The sequence below is a fragment of the Anomalospiza imberbis genome, chromosome 5, assembly GCF_031753505.1.
Source record: "Anomalospiza imberbis isolate Cuckoo-Finch-1a 21T00152 chromosome 5, ASM3175350v1, whole genome shotgun sequence".
In the NCBI taxonomy this organism is placed as follows: Eukaryota; Metazoa; Chordata; class Aves; order Passeriformes; family Viduidae; genus Anomalospiza; species Anomalospiza imberbis.
The window spans coordinates 47,181,663-47,198,301 of NC_089685.1; the positions used below are offsets into that span (position 1 = coordinate 47,181,663).

The 16,639-nt window shown below is 41.9% G+C and overlaps 1 protein-coding gene across 19 annotated transcripts in view; it reads right to left on the reverse strand.

Annotated features, from left to right (window-relative positions):
- SOX5 (SRY-box transcription factor 5) overlaps positions 1-16,639 on the reverse strand; it is a 608,493-nt gene that overhangs the window by 22,745 nt on the left and 569,109 nt on the right. For all 19 annotated transcript variants that reach the window (XM_068190516.1, XM_068190517.1, XM_068190518.1 and 16 more), the window contains 2 exons: positions 10,199-10,376; positions 4,374-4,519 (listed from right to left, as the gene is read on the reverse strand). In XM_068190516.1, coding sequence (XP_068046617.1) covers positions 4,374-4,519; positions 10,199-10,376 — 324 coding nt within the window. The remainder of the gene's footprint in view (positions 1-4,373; positions 4,520-10,198; positions 10,377-16,639) is intronic.

Below are 16,639 nucleotides of genomic sequence, written 5' to 3' on the forward strand. Positions count from 1 at the left end.
AGAGGTGGGGGTGGGAGTGGGAAGGATGGAGGGAGGAGGGGTGATTGGGAACGGGAGGAAAGACATCCTGAACCCGGTGCTCCATAAGCATGAGTAATAGGCTCCGGCTTACAATACTGGAATAAATATTGTTACAAATAGCTGTTTAGTCACAACCCAGCAGACAAGCACATGCCAGAGCCTTTTAAAAGGACACACTCCCATCAGTAACAGGGAGAACTTGCACCACAGGTTCAGACACACCCCCAGCAAGGGAAGTTGGGGGTACTGGGATCTACTCAGCTTGGAGTGCGACTCCACGCCTACACATCAGAAAGGCTCCTGGGGCTGGGTGTCCTTACACAGTTGTCCCAGGCACTGCCAGCACTCAGAAAGCAGTGACAAAGGAGGAAGAGGAGCTTCCTGTGTGCCCTGCTCCTCCTCTGTCACAGGGTACATCCCCAAGCCTGGTGCAGTGGGGAATCACTGCCTGGCAATGTGCATGTTTGTGCTGCTACCCCTGCAGGAGTGCTGGCTCTTTGGGCTTGTGCACATTTCCCTTGCTGTTTTGGGGCTGAACAGAGAGGCCAGAGCTCCCTAGCTGATGCTGCCTGTCGTGCTGTTTACCCCAGGTAACACTGTTTATGTATGGTACGTATCAAGCTATAATTAACTGTAGACGACAATTACAAATAAAGCTATGCTCTCGGGTTTCCAAGAAACCACAAAAACATACTCTTCTCATTTATACAAGGAAATGTTTCCAAGAAAAGTAATGTAAAAATATGTTTTACTGCATTTGCAATTAAAATAGGTTTTAGTAAAATCCATGTTCATAGTGATGCTCAAAGTTTTTACTGTAATCCTCTGAAAATCAAATCTGTCATGATGGTCCAAGTTGGATGCCCAAAAAGTGACTCACCCAAATCATCTTAGCAATTTTAAAAAATCTTTTCTTATGTGTGACTCCTTTTATACAGCTGTTCTCTACTTGCACAAAATTCCTGTCTGACTACTGCCTTAGCTGGCATGTCTGGCTGTCCACAGGGATCATCCCATCTGGGAACACGAGCAAGAAAGCAGGACACATATGAAGAGCCCAAAGAGCTTTAACAGAGACTCCCAGAGATGATTTCCAGCCCCAAACCTGCCCAGCTACCCCTGGCAGACAAATCCCCAGCAAGAGTCTCCCATAAACATTGGTAATGGCACAGAGCCCCCCTCCACTGGAAGGCTGCAGAAGCAATTATTGCAACAAAAGCTCAACAGGTCTCAGGGAATCATAGGCCTCCAAAAGTACACTGCCCACTGCATCAAAGAAGGGAGAAACATCTGGGATAGCCCCCACACGAGTGTTTGTTAACTATAAATACTAATGTGCATTTCTAAGTACTAATATGCCCAGGGATATATGGATATACATTAGGATGATGCTCTCTTAATTCCACCCCCCATCTCAAATTCTCTGGTCAGGAAGCAAAAATGACGGACATGATATCAAAAGTTAAGGGGCTGCCACTAAGTCCTGTGGTGGGACCTTGAGTTCTGAAAAGGGAAACTCTGTAAAAAAACTGTAGCACTGTTCCTTGCTAACCAAATTCCCAACTATCTCATTCTCTGCCTCTGAAAATAGAGAAAACCAGAATAAAGTTTAATTAAAAATGGCAATACTCGCTTTACTCTCAAATCTTGCTCTTAGTGAGAAAATCTTAATGTCCTAGAGCAAAAATACACAAACTTTAGAGAAGTTGGATTGTTTGTCTGGATATGAACTTCACACATTAAAATAAATCACAGAATCAATTAGGCTGGAAAACATTTCTGAGATCATTGAGTTCAAATCAGTGAGTCCCAAAAAAGTTCTGGCATTAATTGTATCAAAACCCCCAAAACCTACAGCTGCTTTAGAAAAATTCTCTATTGAGCAAACCATTTTTTCTTCCCACTACCTTGTAAAAGAACTCCTGTCTGCCCTCCACGAGCCTACCAGGAGGTATGAATTAGAGAGGAAAATAAACTTCAGCTGAGGTTGAGGGTGTGAAGTGAAAACAGAAGGAATAAGGAGAATCCCAAGAATAGGAAAGTAACAGAATAAAGTGAATGCAGATGGTTCCACTCCTGTTACTAAATCAAAAGGCTGTGCAGAGTCACTAGAGCCAGCATAAAGTCATGTGTTAGAACAACAGCTGATCTGTATTAAAGAAGATTAACTCGCAATGCCATGGTGGAGGGCCTGGGATTATTTTATGTGCTTCCATTGCCGAACAAGCCGTCAGCACAATTACTGCCCTCCAATGTGAATGACTGATCTGTAACCACAGCTAAACAGCATGCTGCTTAGGGGCCTGGGTGCTTCATGAAGATGAATTTCCATACCATCAAAGTGCTTTTAATGGGCTTCCTGATCCAACCACAAGGCCTGCTTTGCAAGTATATAGAACTCAGGATGAAGGCTTCCTGTCCAAAAGGATTTGGTCGGTTGTCACTTGACAATTCCCAGCCAGCACAAGGAAGGAGAGGGGGGAGATAGGTAGAGTTGTCTCTGCCTTGGAGGATTAAAAAAAAAAAAAAAAAAAAAAAGAAAAAGGAAAAAGGAAAAAAAAAGGCTACAGATGCTTTCTGAATGCAACCAACTGCTGTATCCACAGCTGAATTCAATGCGCTTAACAAATAACGGCAATTTAGCTATGCTTGCGAGGAATAGCTTGAGTCACTTTGCATTAGCATCTGGCTGAGTGTTAAAGTCATTTCTACATGGGGAGCAGAGAAAAGGAATTTCTGCTCCGAGCATCCTTTCAAGAATGCTTAAATATTTGAATATAAATTCCTTTGTGCTTGTGATCACTTCTTCTTATATCTGACACTCTGCTTTTCCCTTTTCCCTTCTGGTGCTCTTCTCTCTAAAATGCCATAAACATGCTCTATCCCTCTCTCTTTCTCTCTCCCCATAGCAGCACCCTTCCTGCTCTGAGACGGAGTGTATGTACTGTCAGATACCTATTACACTGACCTCTTTTCTCGTTCCCCTTCCTCTCCAGAAAGTGCATGAAATTGGAGTAATTTCTACATCACTGACACCCAGGACAGGCCGATGAAAAAAGTGTCGTGGTGAGAGACTCACATGTACATTTAACATTCATTACACAGGCTGCTGGCTTCTCACAGCTTACTGATCAAACTCCATCTAAAACCAGGCAAAATGGAAAGCCATCCAAATCAGCAATCTGCTCATTCTGGACAATACTGTTTGACTCGCAAGCTTCCTAGGATGACTGGGTTTCAAGTTTCTGCTAAATAGCTGATCATTTTTATTCAATCTATTTATCTGTCTGTCTCAGTGAATTGCACAAGACCTTACAGTAGAAGTTTTTTCAATTAAATGTAGCTGACACCAAATGTGACAACGGGGATCCTTGTACTGCACTACAACAGCTGTATCACCCCAGAAAATACTGCAGGGAAGGAGAGGAGCAGGGGAGAAAGTCTTGCTAAGCACACGATGCTGAGACACACAGAGCTGAGATGTGTATCTTAGGTGGCAGCATTGTAAGGACAGCTCACAATGAATGTGGCAGCAAGCACTGGCAGGTCTATTTATCCTCCAGAAGCCAAGGTAGTGCACACAGAGACATCAGGCACTCACTGAGAAAAGAAGCAAACCACAACCTCACTGACACGCATGGCAGTGAGAGCACATACAAATTTTACTAGAGAATATCCACTTCATTGGTATTTCGTTGCAGCACAGCTTCACAGGCCAGTCCAAGAGCAGAAGGTGGTAAGGCCCATACGTTCTGCTGCCTCTAAGTTTCACTGCAAATATTTGGTGCAGTTTGTGTTGTCAATTCTCCGCTTTTCAATTTTGTTCAGTCATCTAACGTGACATGACAGTGCTACATTGCAATGGTCACAAAATATCATATATGACGACCTCACAAGGCTAAATACCCAGAAGCTGAGCCTGAGTATCAGCAAAGCTTATGCTCCTAAAGAAGCTTGAATATTTTCAAATCCAGCTCATCTCACAAACACATGTAAGCATTTCCATAAAGCAAGATTTCCACTTAGACCCAGAGATTTCCAAGATCACCTTCTCTTAATACATATTGACAGGCTGGAACAGAGATTTAGTGTTCTCCAAAGTTCTCATGAGGGCTTTAACTATCTCTACCTCCCTCCAATCTCCCCCAGGGGTCTCCAGGTCTCTCTTTCAAGTCATCTTTTGGATGTGGTTTCCATTTTGCTTTTCACTTTTTTTTTAACTATTCTGTTTCAAAAATGGGGAAGGAAAAATAGAATAAGAAGGAGGACGAGAAAGGAGGAAGAACCTGTGCATCTATGGGCAGAGGCAAAGAACACTCTGACCCTTTACAGAAGGAGTCTGGAAAACTCACTTTTTCTGTCCTGCAGTTATTGAGACCCAGGCTGTTGACCACGGCCACCTTCCCATCCAGCACCTGCTGCTCCCTCCGTAGCTGCTCCTTCATCTGCCGGGCCTCCTGGATTGCCTTGGTGACAGCATCGTGGTCATTTAAATAACCTGGCAACGTGACAGAAGAAAGGATGTCTTAAAAAAGGGAAGTTACAGGAAAACACTTCAGCTTCCAGCAGTGGAATGCAGTTCATCATTGTTAATGAGAAAGAGTTAAAAGGCAATGCCCACAAACCTGTCTGTGCTCTGCAATTCTGCTGTTGTTATGATAGAGCCACCTGGACATAAAGCCTGAGAAACCTCGGTGCCAAAATCCTCACTGCTGCTATTTGATCCCATTAGTTTCAATATTTCCCTGACACTGCAGAGGTTGGCCCTGTGGTTTGCATGCTGCAGGATGTAACTGGGTAAGGTTAGGGGAAGCTTTGATCATGCCAGCAATCCCAAACTCTTAAAAATAGACCATTTCATTCTTCCCCTTCTTAAAACTTGTGACTACATTAAAATAAACCACAGGTGGCGGTGGTTTGCTATACATATGAAATGCATAATGGCTGAGAAGAAAAACCTCATCCACTGAATACTCCCCACCACCACCTGTCATTCATAAATGTACAAGAAACCACAGCTACACGGACCTACATTCCCACTCCTATTCATGCTGCTAATAGTAGGTCAAATGTCCACTGTTTTGCTGCAAATTCACAGCCTAGGGCTTAGCCTTAGTAGTCACTGAATTATTTCCTTTTAAAATGTTACAAGCATCTCCGGCACAGCTAATACTATTTAATTTTAAATGTGACACTTTGTCATTTTTTTCCTTTAGCATACCGTAGATTATACTTATTATGATCTGCATGTGATTTGCAGGGTAGAATACTGATGGGAGACTCCAAGCCCCAGTCTATTTTTCAGATATTAAAGTAGAGGCTAATATCTATCAACCTCCCTCTCCCCCTCCACATCCCACACGTGTGTGCGCACACACACACACCACACACTCACTTCTTTCTTTTAACTAGGGCATAAAAATGGCATAAAATGAATCTGTAATATGAAATTGCCCAGAAAAGGGACTTCTGTTTGTGACATGAGGCTAAATCTAACCAGATCCATTGGTGAATTGTGACAGATGGAGGGACTGTGAGACAGAAGGCAGGCACTAATCACACACAAAATGACCGGCTTGCCTCAACATGTTCCATGGATTCCAGCAAACTTTACACCCTAATCCATTTTTAGAACAAAAAACATCTGGGCCATAAATCCTCTAATCTGCCAAAACACGCTATTAAATCCCATGATTTGTTGAAAAACACTAAGATTAAAGAAAGGAAATATAAAATGGCTAACTGCCGTGTTAGGAAAGTGTTATTAATACTCTTTCTTTGTCTCAATTATGAATGTTCTGTTCCTAAAGAGCCTTGTCTAATCATGTCAGATTACACATCCCTGTTGTATTGCTAGACTCTTCTATCTGATCTGCTGATTGCCAAAAAACGTAGGACATTGTCTTGCTGCTTAAAACATTTCTGGGGAAGAAGCTGATGTCAGATTAGTTCAGTGCTGTGCTGCTGTCAGGATTTTAGCTTGGTTTGGGGTTTTATTGTTGGTTTTTCTTGACTGTGGATAGAATGGGACTGATATTCCCATCTTCCCTGGAGAAAAAAAAAAAAGCTAGAAAGAGAAGTTCCTGTGCAGTTTGACTGTTGCTAATTGTACTAACAGATAGCTTTTAGCTAAAATCCTAGGAACCCTGAGAGTTTTATATGAAATAACTTGATCCACATTGCTTTTATCAAATGACCCAGTTCAGTAATTCCCAGCCAATGGAATTCCAGTAATTCCAGTTTTCCCAGCATAAGGAAGAATATAGCCTGCACTAGCACAGTGCTACCAGCTGATTTTTCTTTTTTGTTTTTTTCCTTTTTTTAATCTCCATTTTACCAACTTGCTTGGTTTCTTCCCTCAGTTTGCATCTGTTAACCTTTGCATCTGATCAACCTTGCATGTAGTCAGAATAAATTAAAAAGAAAGCAAATAAACAAACAAACAAACAGCAGTATTAGTGCTGCTCTTGCTGTTGTCTAGGTATAATACTTTCAGTCTGTAACAGAGCCAAATTTGCTGAGGAGCTGGAATTCATGCCCTTCTCCAGACTATTTGGCTTTTCCTGAATACTGCTATCTTTGAGACAGTTTGGCACATGACAGTGAATAAAAGCAAGCACTCCTTATGTTTTTCAGTAGCTGCCAAGATGCTGGTGTGCAGGGAAATGATTAATATAGAAGCGAGTTGAATGTAAATTATTGTTGTTTAGGGTAGGTGGTGAATTATTGACAGAGAGGGGAACTGCATTACATAAAATGAACTTAGTTCCAAGGATTGCCAAACTAGCACAGAGATGTTGCAGATAATGGCAAAGAGCAGAGAGAAGTTGTTTCTGTTTTTAGTACACGGACATATGCCTGTTCCCAAAAAGAAATGCTTGGATTTAAAGTCATACATGAAGCCATGACATTTGTGACTGCTCAGTCTGTAGCGCAATTTCTGTGCTATAGGGATAGCTCTGGAGAGGGCTGTGGAGCTGTATGCCTGAGTGCAGTCCTGCTCATAATCCCTGAGGCTCTGAGTTCACGTCCCCGAGAGAAAACTGAACAATACACAGGCATTTCTCCATGCCATGTGAGCCAAGGAACCTGAAGGGCTGCTTTCAGAGAAGGGCTTTAATTTGAAGCCAGTGGTGGTGAAAAGGGACAGCTCAGCTGCATGCCACCTAGGACAGACAGCTTGTGCCTTGTGCTGACAGCTCCAGCCATTCCAGAGGTGGAGGCAACTGTCTGACAAGTGACTGAGTGCTTCCCAGTGGCTCTTTGCAGAGGGGTTTATCACTCAGGATGAGAAAGTGACCCAGCTTCCCTACCATGTTAGGGTCCTTTGTAGCTTTGCTAAAAATGCTACCAAAATTTCTCCTGGTGTAGCTCCTGCTGGAGGGTGGCATGGGATTTCATGCTCATTTCAAGATCACCAAAGAGTTTCATCATGGCAAGGAGTCCTGCTTGCTCTGATTTGAGTTGGATCTGACCTAGCAGTTAGCAGGAGACCTTGTAGGGTGTTCAGGAGCTTTTCCTTCTTGCAGTCCTCCATTAAAGGATAAACCCTTGCTAGAAGTGTCCATCCTGCTCCTGCACCAGCTAAAGACAGCTTATCTTACCCATACAGCATGCACAGTGATACTGCTCAGCAACCTCAAAAAGTCACTTTCTATATTTGTAGCAGAGAGATATACAGCAGTGAACTCTATGTCATTAACAATAACTTAAATATGTTATCTTTTGCTCCACAGTTTTCCATGGTTTATTAATGGTATAACGCATTAATTCTTCTTACAAGAGTGACCTTTAAAGCTCTGTTCATCCTCACAGCTTTTATCCAATTACATTATCACTCATTAAAGGTACAGCGTTTCAAAATCTGCACCTTGTTAAAAGAAGTAAATTGCAGGGGTCTCAAATCAATGGAAAATACCAGGTGTGTAGGGAAAGAGGATTGGAGAGGGGAGAACAAGGGATGTCTTGCCACTGAAATGCAAGTCAGATGCTTAACTTCCCATGGAAATATGATGTTCCTTCTACTTAAGGACAAAAAATCTAATGTGAAAAAAAATGAAATCTGATGCATTGTGCATGGAGAGCAGCAGGGTCAAGCAAACTGAAGATAAAATACATTACTATGTATCACATTTAAAGAGTGTAGGGTTAATAGCAACACAGACATTAACAATCAGTAATGTGATATTTTAAGAATATTTATATAATTGTAATGTGTCACATCAAATAAATATTACTGCATAGCACTGCTGTATCACAGACATAGCTTCTGATAGGTTTGACCTCTAGCTTCTTTGGGGGTTTTCTGTGCTATCCCTGAAAGTGGCCAGGCAGGAGATGCTCTGGGAGACAGTAGAAGAAGTATATCTGCCTCACTCAATTCCCAAAACAGAGCTTGATTTACATAATGGAACCTTGATTCGGGTTATACTCAATCACTTCATGGAATACATTTCAGTTAGAAGCATCAAGAATGGGGTGTGTACACATTTTCCTTACACACACAAAGAACAGTCCCTGTAACACATCAGATTTATGAAATTACCAATAAGACTGTTACTATTACATGGTCTTTAGGCAAAGACATAATTTTGGCAGGAGGAGGAATTATCACTATTTTCTGTAAAGATGTTAAGAACAGCCAGTCAAGACTTTCTGCAAAATTGAACAACAAATTTGGGGTTTTCTTGAATGAACCTGGTGATTGTTTTGCTTATTGCACCAAGGTGAAATAATATTCCATTCAGCATTCGGATGGACTAAGGATTAAACTTGTAAGTTGGGAAAAATGTAGACTTTTAACTTAAAGAGGTGTTTCTGAAAGTTCATCCACCACTTTTAGATGACATAGGACAATATCATGGGTCTCCAAAGCCCACCATTAGCAGGTCACTGTCTTTAATGCGTGCCAGTAAAAACCAGCATTTATCAGAAGTTAAAGCAGCATCTGAAATAGCACAGGCCTTTGCTTTCTCACTCTGTGAAAGTTAAGATACCCTCCTGAAAGGAAAGTCTCTGCGAGTTTCTTTACCCACACCAACCAACTGGAGCATGATGGTCACCCTGGGCCAGCTCTTGGCCCACTGATCACCCTGGGCCAGCTCTTGGCCCACTGCCTGGCAGTGGCTGATAAAAACTCCTTCCCAACAGGACCTACCCCTTGTTCTGAGTGGGACACACAGGGCTGGGGGGGACACACACAGCAGAGTGGGACACACACAGGGCTGACTGGGATACACACACAGGGCTGAGAGGACACACACACCTGGCTGACTGGGACACACACACACAGCAGAGCGGGACACACACAGGGCTGACTGGGACACACACACAGACTGAGTGGGACACACACGGGGCTGACTGGGATACACACACGGGGCTGAGAGGACACACACACAGGGCTGACTGGGACACACACACAGACTGAGTGGGACACACACACAGCAGAGTGGGACACACACACAGGCTGAGTGGGACACACACACAGCAGAGTGGGACACACACACAGACTGAGTGGGACACACACAGCAGAGTGGGACACACACACAGACTGAGTGGGACACACACACAGACTGAGTGGGACACACACACACAGACTGAGTGGGACACACACACAGACTGAGTGGGACACACACACACAGACTGAGTGGGACACACACACAGACTGAGTGGGACACACACACACAGACTGAGTGGGACACACACACAGCAGAGTGGGACACACACACAGACTGAGTGGGACACACACACACAGACTGAGTGGGACACACACACACAGACTGAGTGGGACACACACACAGACTGAGTGGGACACACACACACAGACTGAGTGGGACACACACACACAGACTGAGTGGGACACACACACAGACTGAGTGGGACACACACACACAGACTGAGTGGGACACACACACAGCAGAGTGGGACACACACACACAGACTGAGTGGGACACACACACACAGACTGAGTGGGACACACACACACAGACTGAGTGGGACACACACACAGACTGAGTGGGACACACACACACAGACTGAGTGGGACACACACACAGACTGAGTGGGACACACACACACAGACTGAGTGGGACACACACACAGACTGAGTGGGACACACACACAGACTGAGTGGGACACACACACACAGACTGAGTGGGACACACAGGGCTGAGCTCACCTATTGTGTTGGCTCTGGCCGAAGGACTCGCTAATGTTGCTGGCACGGAGGCCTTTAGTGAGCTGGCCCCACTGTTTATTCTCAGAGCTGGCATGTGAGGAGAGGTGGGTGATGTGGGAGATTTTCCATCAGATGTCTTGGGTTTGGCTGAAAGGTTCAGAGGCTGGGCCACTTCATCCTGTGAAAGCAGAGGAGAAAAGAATGTTATCACCACAGTGCTGCTGGCACAGCTCTGCCCGAGCGAAGGCAGCGGCTTCAGCTCTCATGAACTCCTAAACCTGAGAGCTTGTATCACATATATGAAGATCAAATGTGATACCATCTTGTCACTCTAGTTTGGAACTGAAATGACTGATAAACTGGAAAATTAGTGTGACATGATCAGAGAACATCATCCATTTGCACTGTCTCTGAAGAAATTATTCCCATCAACAAGACATTTGCCTCTATTGTGAAAAAAGGACTAATTTTACAGTTATATTTTATTTTGAATCTTATATTCATTAATGAATTAAAAACTGAAGATCGTCTTCACTTAACACTCAACCACCACTAGCCAAACTGGGCAAACAAGTGAATGAGGGTTCAGTTGGGGATTTTATGTTTTTGGGTTGTTTTTTTTTTTTTTTTTTTTTTTTTTTTTTTTTTTTTTTTGTGTGTGTGTGCCTTTTCTTTAGTTTTTCTTATGTTTTAATTTGTATTTTCCCTTGAACTTCCCAGACTTAGAATCCCAAGCACAAAAACACCATAGGAAATAATACTTCTCTTCCACCTCAACAAAACCTGAGACAATCACCTGGGTAATTCTGCACATACCCTCAGATGTTTTTATCTGGCCCAAAGCTGAACTTCTAGATTTCAGCAATTATTATTATTACGTGAAAATAGAAAAATTGGGTGACATTTTTTGCAGGGTAATGGTATTACTCCTAAACCTGGCTTGATTACAGACAAGAGTGACAGACAGTGCTATAAAAAACAATAATATGCCAAATAATGTATTTTTGTTTGACCAATACATTAAGAAAAATGAAAAAAAAAGACCCAACAGAGAAGGGAGAAAAGGATTTTCAACAAGGGGAACATTTTAGAAGTGATTTTAACTGACTTTTAAATAAGCAGAACTAATGGATGTGATATTAGATCAAATCATCACATAATAGCTTGGCTCTTGCCTGACACTGTGACTTAGGAAAGTCATCCTTTAGCTCTCAGAAGTGCTCCATCAGACAACTGGGTTCCAGCTCTCGGCACTGAAGAAACTGATTCTGGTCTCCCTAAATTGTAAGTATGTTTAGTTTTATAGAATTATTCCTGACTTACTTACAACAATGCAAAGCTGAGTGAGATTAGACTCAGCTTTTGGGTTTTGTGGTAAATTTCTTTTGTGTTTAAGTGTTTTACTGTTACCACCAAAGTCGCTGTAACTATCACGTAACAGTGATTATTTTCCACACAGGGGGGTGTGCTGCAGGAAAGAAGGAATTTTGCAGCTGCCTATTGCTCATGGAAACACGATGTAGATGTCTCCAAACATAAACACAATTCTGCAAAGCACTGTCATGCAACTTTTCCGTTGCCTCTGAGCAAAGCACCTTTGCTATATTTGATTATATTTCTACATTTGGTTATATTTCTACACAGTTTTGTGACAGTCATAGCAGATAAACATTATCAGAGGCATAGTGGACAAAGCTGTCATCCTTAAAGTGATGCTGAAGCCATCCTAGAGGCAACTTGTGCATAAAATAAATGGGAAAAAAAATCAGTGCATAGAATTGCCTTAGGAGCCTACGTACTATACTCTCAGAAGTGAATTAGGTACCTAGATGGCGGAGTTCTGTTGATCTAGGACATTTAGGCTGCAGGGTTAAAAATGTCACCAGTAAAACTGGTATTCAATATTTTTAGAAGGGATTTGTTACTTTACAGAAATACAAATCCACTGTATTAGAATACAACAGATAAAAGTAAAACAAAATTAGAATAAAAAAAAAATATCAGCCAAATGGAAGGGGACTTGCTTTGCTGCTCCCTGATTTCAATTAAAAAATACAGAAGTCTCACAACAGTCCAACTATAATGTTGTGAAATCGGTACTGAGTTAGTTGCATAAAAGTTTTAAGTACAAATGAGCCAAAAAACCAACCACAGTGACCCTGCACCAGACAAGGATCCCTGACTAGCAAAGCCATGTATTTATCTGGAAGACAGCCTGAGAAGCAAAGCAAACCTGCCCACAGATTTGTTTCAGCTCAGTTCAAGAGGCTTTGGTTTCCACGTATGTTGGATTCTTGACCTCTGCTGTAAGTCTCACCGAAAGGGGCTGATCTGTGTCAGATATGGTACAGAAAGCTGCAATGTGCTCTCTACCCAGAAGAAATCTGACTGAGAGCAGCACCAGCTCAGGAGGAGCAGCAGCTAGTCCTGATGGGAATGGCTCTCACCCACTGCAAAGGCAGCGTGGGTTCCAGCCTACATCCCCATCCTGAAAGGTTTTTTCAGTCTTGTCCTTTTGCCTCAGTCCCTCAGCTCTCCTATCCCTATAAAGCTTATTTCCTCCCCTCCTCTTGCTCCTTCTCCCTTTTCTCAGCTCTTCTGTTCCCTTTTTCTTAACCTGGTGTGAAGGCAAGGTCCTGTCCAAGTCCACTATACAAGGGTGGTTCTGATCTCGTTTAATGTGAGTTAGAAAAAGAGGAGGTTTTTTTTTCCCCATTGTAGGCATCAAGCAATGAGGCTGTTTGTATTGCAACTATTCTTGGGAGTAAGAATGCTCCTCTTCATTCAAGTCAGCACAGCCCTCTCTGAAGCCAAGAAATAAGGCCTTGTGGAAATAATAGAAGTCGACAGCTCCAGAGCTGATAAATGTCATTCCAAATTGCCCCTTCATTCACTTTCATTGTGTGTTCAGGCTAATGGTAAATTAATCGGAGGTCACAGAAGCTTGGTTCTCATAAAGGAGGATAAGTAAACAATTTTCAGCTATTATATATATTTACAAAATGATACTACTTCACTGTTTGGTCTTCATAACATTTTTACTTCTATTATTTCAAAGAGCATTCTCAAATCCTCGCTGGAAGTCAAATGCATTAAAAATCCTACGTTGCATCACGATTTGGTAATAACTTCAGTCATTTCCTTTACAATAGTGGAACTACACTGATATATTCCAAAGGACTCTAAAAAATATCTGGAGGACAAGTAATAACATACAATTGTGTTAAGCATGAAGATGACTGTTAGGATCTTCACTCCTAGTCAGTGAAACACGTTACTCTTTTCCCTTTCTGCAGCCATAAATTCAGAATCCTCTGCTCTTCCAGCTTAAATCAAGAATTGTACTGTCTTCATTATTGATCTGAGCCTGTGTAACCCCAATAACAGTTAGATGCTAGTCTACCATTATTTTAAAATATAAAATCTCCCAGCTAACATTCTACCACATTACAGATTAACAGAATTTTCCCAGTTATGCCAGACTGCTTGTGCAAGTAAGAGACATAAAAGATAAAGCCCAGATGTAGCATCTTCAGGTAGATGGTGTCTTTCAAAAGCCAGGAGATTTGATTTTATGCAGTGGATCACAGAATCTAGAGTTATTCCCTGCACTCAGTTTTATTAGAGAAAGCATTGATTGGTTCCTGCCTTTTTCTGAAATGTAGCTATTCTGAGATGATATTGATAAGGTGGGTTTTTTCCCCAAAGCCAGGATTTTTTAAAGCGTTAAAGTCAAACATTTATTTATATATCAGCCAAAACATTAATGCTGAGACTAGAAGACGTTAAGACCCAAAAGGCTTGTAATAATATAAACACAGATGTGATGAAAATAAAATACGATCTTGATTAAAGGTTATGAAATGCCTCTTTAAAAGTAGCACATTTGTCTTACAAAACAAAATACACACACGCACAAAAAAAATGTAGAGAATAAAGCATAAGCAAAAACACAGGAAGAGGGGCTAATAAAATGTACCCACAGAAAGCAAAGCATTAGCAAAGAGATTCCCCTGCCCTGTATCACAGCTGTGTCACAATAGTTGCTGCTTTAGGGAGAACTGATTTGCTTCCCAGGACTGGAAGACTCATTAACCAAAACCTGAATTCAGGGAACTTTAAATCCTTGATTTCCTCTAGTTTTTTTCCCAGGTTGTGTCTAGGTATTTGAGGAAAGAAAGAAACCTCCACCTACACCAGAATTTGGGGGGTAAATAAAATATTCAAGAGCTGTATTTTTGTAGCTTCACTCAACCAGGATTAGTATAACTCTGAGCTGTCACACTTTAAACTTCAGACACAGAAAATCTCTAAGTTTAAGTGCCTGACATGCCACACAAACAGAAATGCTGCTGGCAAGTTGAGTGCAGATCACACTGCTTTTATAAGGTTTGCATAGTCCTTTGGAAAGGTAAAATGCTATAGGTTAACACAAAGTGCTTATTAACATGGGAGGAAAACTGAAAGAGAGGGAAAAGGAAGGGATTTGGCCACAGCCAGGCAGTGACAGTGGCAGAGCTTCAGACAGACCCAGGAATTCTGACTTGCAGTCACCAGCCTTGAAATAGTTGGCTGAAATTATGTCTTTTCTAATCTTTCCATCATGCTGTCTCTATTTACTTCCTCCTAGGATAAAAGGTTAATTCATCTCTATGGAGAATAGATATGGGAAAAGAAGGGGATAAAATCTGATTTGGAGAAACTCTCTAAACCATTTATTAAAAATGGCACTATTTCAACACCAAGAGCTGAATAAAAGACTGATAGCCCACATGAATGAACCAGTCTCAGAGAATGAGAAAGGGAGGGTGAAGCTGGTGGTGAAGAACCCAGACGATTCATTAGGATTTGATAATCTCACTCCTTTTCACATATTTTAAGGTTAGTGCACTGCTAAAATACAGTTACTGAATTATTGTACTGTCATTTACACCCGAGTGCTGGATCCCACTGTGGCACATGCTGGAAGTCCAGGTTGCAGGGTTTATTACAAAATCATGAACTGCTCTGGGTATCATCTGACTGGCAATACAAATGTGCTTAAATGACCTGGCTTAAGTACAGCCCAGCCTGCTTTGCTAAAGAGGCTTTTCATGACCTCTGGGAACACATTCACCACGTCTTGCTGCCTATTTAAATGACCTTGACAGTACAAATTACAGCCAAATGAGTTAGAAATAAGAAGCCAGGGAGGGGGGTTTCTACAAGATTGCCTATGCCACCTCATCAGAAACAAAGCCTCATTCCCCCACCCTGGTTCTGTTTCCTGGAGATCTTAATTTCAATAGAAATGCAAAATATGGAGCACTTACTGGCATGTCTGGGGCAGAAGACAATGATGCTATTGTTGCCCACTGAACAATGCAGCCACTCAGTGGCTTATCCAGACTCCTGCTTATCCAAAAATGTCTAACCAAAAAAAGAAACCGAGGTACGGCAGCAGAGATGCAAAGAAAATCCTCTGGAATCAGTGTGCCTCAAGACTACAGTTGTCCACACACTCATACAAAGACACTGGCAGCTTCCTTCACATCCCCTCCCCTTCTCCTGAAGCCACTCATGATGAAACTATCAGTAGTGATAATAAGAAGCCAAGAGGTAAAGGCAGTTGTGAAACATGTCGTATAAATGAATCATGCTGCTGATATTATCCTCACTGATGAAATAATTGTATTAAATTAAGCAGGGATATTCACATGACAGGATGGGTGAATTAGATAATGTTCATCTGCAGCTGTACCTCCTCCTGCCACATTCTCAAGTTTTGATTAAGAATAATGTGTCCCTTCCTGCAAAGGTGGAAATTTAACTACGTAGAAAAACACATACGAGACATAAAACCAGGTATCTTGGTTATGATACTGTAATAAACCAAACAGAATTGTTCTTCAGGTTCAGAGAAGTCACTTCATTGTATTCTTGCCCACAAGTTTCAGCACCAAAAGCAGAAGGCATGACTAGACTCTGGTTAGAAAGGAAAAGGCACTGAAGAGAAGGATGAGGGCAGGTATGAAGAACAATGGTGTTCTTTCCTCCTGATTCTGCACAGATCTTTACTTCTGCGATGGAGCAGAAAGATCTCTGCCTCTCTGCCTGGATTTTTTTTTCTATACCCAGAGTAGCTTTTTTTCTAACTTTTTTTTTTTTTTTTTTTTTTTAATGGTGTTGCTTTAATGAGTATCTTTTCCTCAAAGAGTTTCTCTCAGGAGGCAGGTACTTTCTGGACTCAGGGCATGTTATCCAACCCAGGTTAGTACTTCACTGACACTGCCCAAATATTCTTATTCATGGGACACAAAACAAAGGGGGAAACTGAGCTGCCTTACACTTGTGACAAATACTCTTTTTGTTCTCTGCTCTACATATCGGGAACTACTCAATGAATAAATTACTCCCAAAGGGTGATTTATACACCAGGAGGATTATTGCAGTCTCCATTCT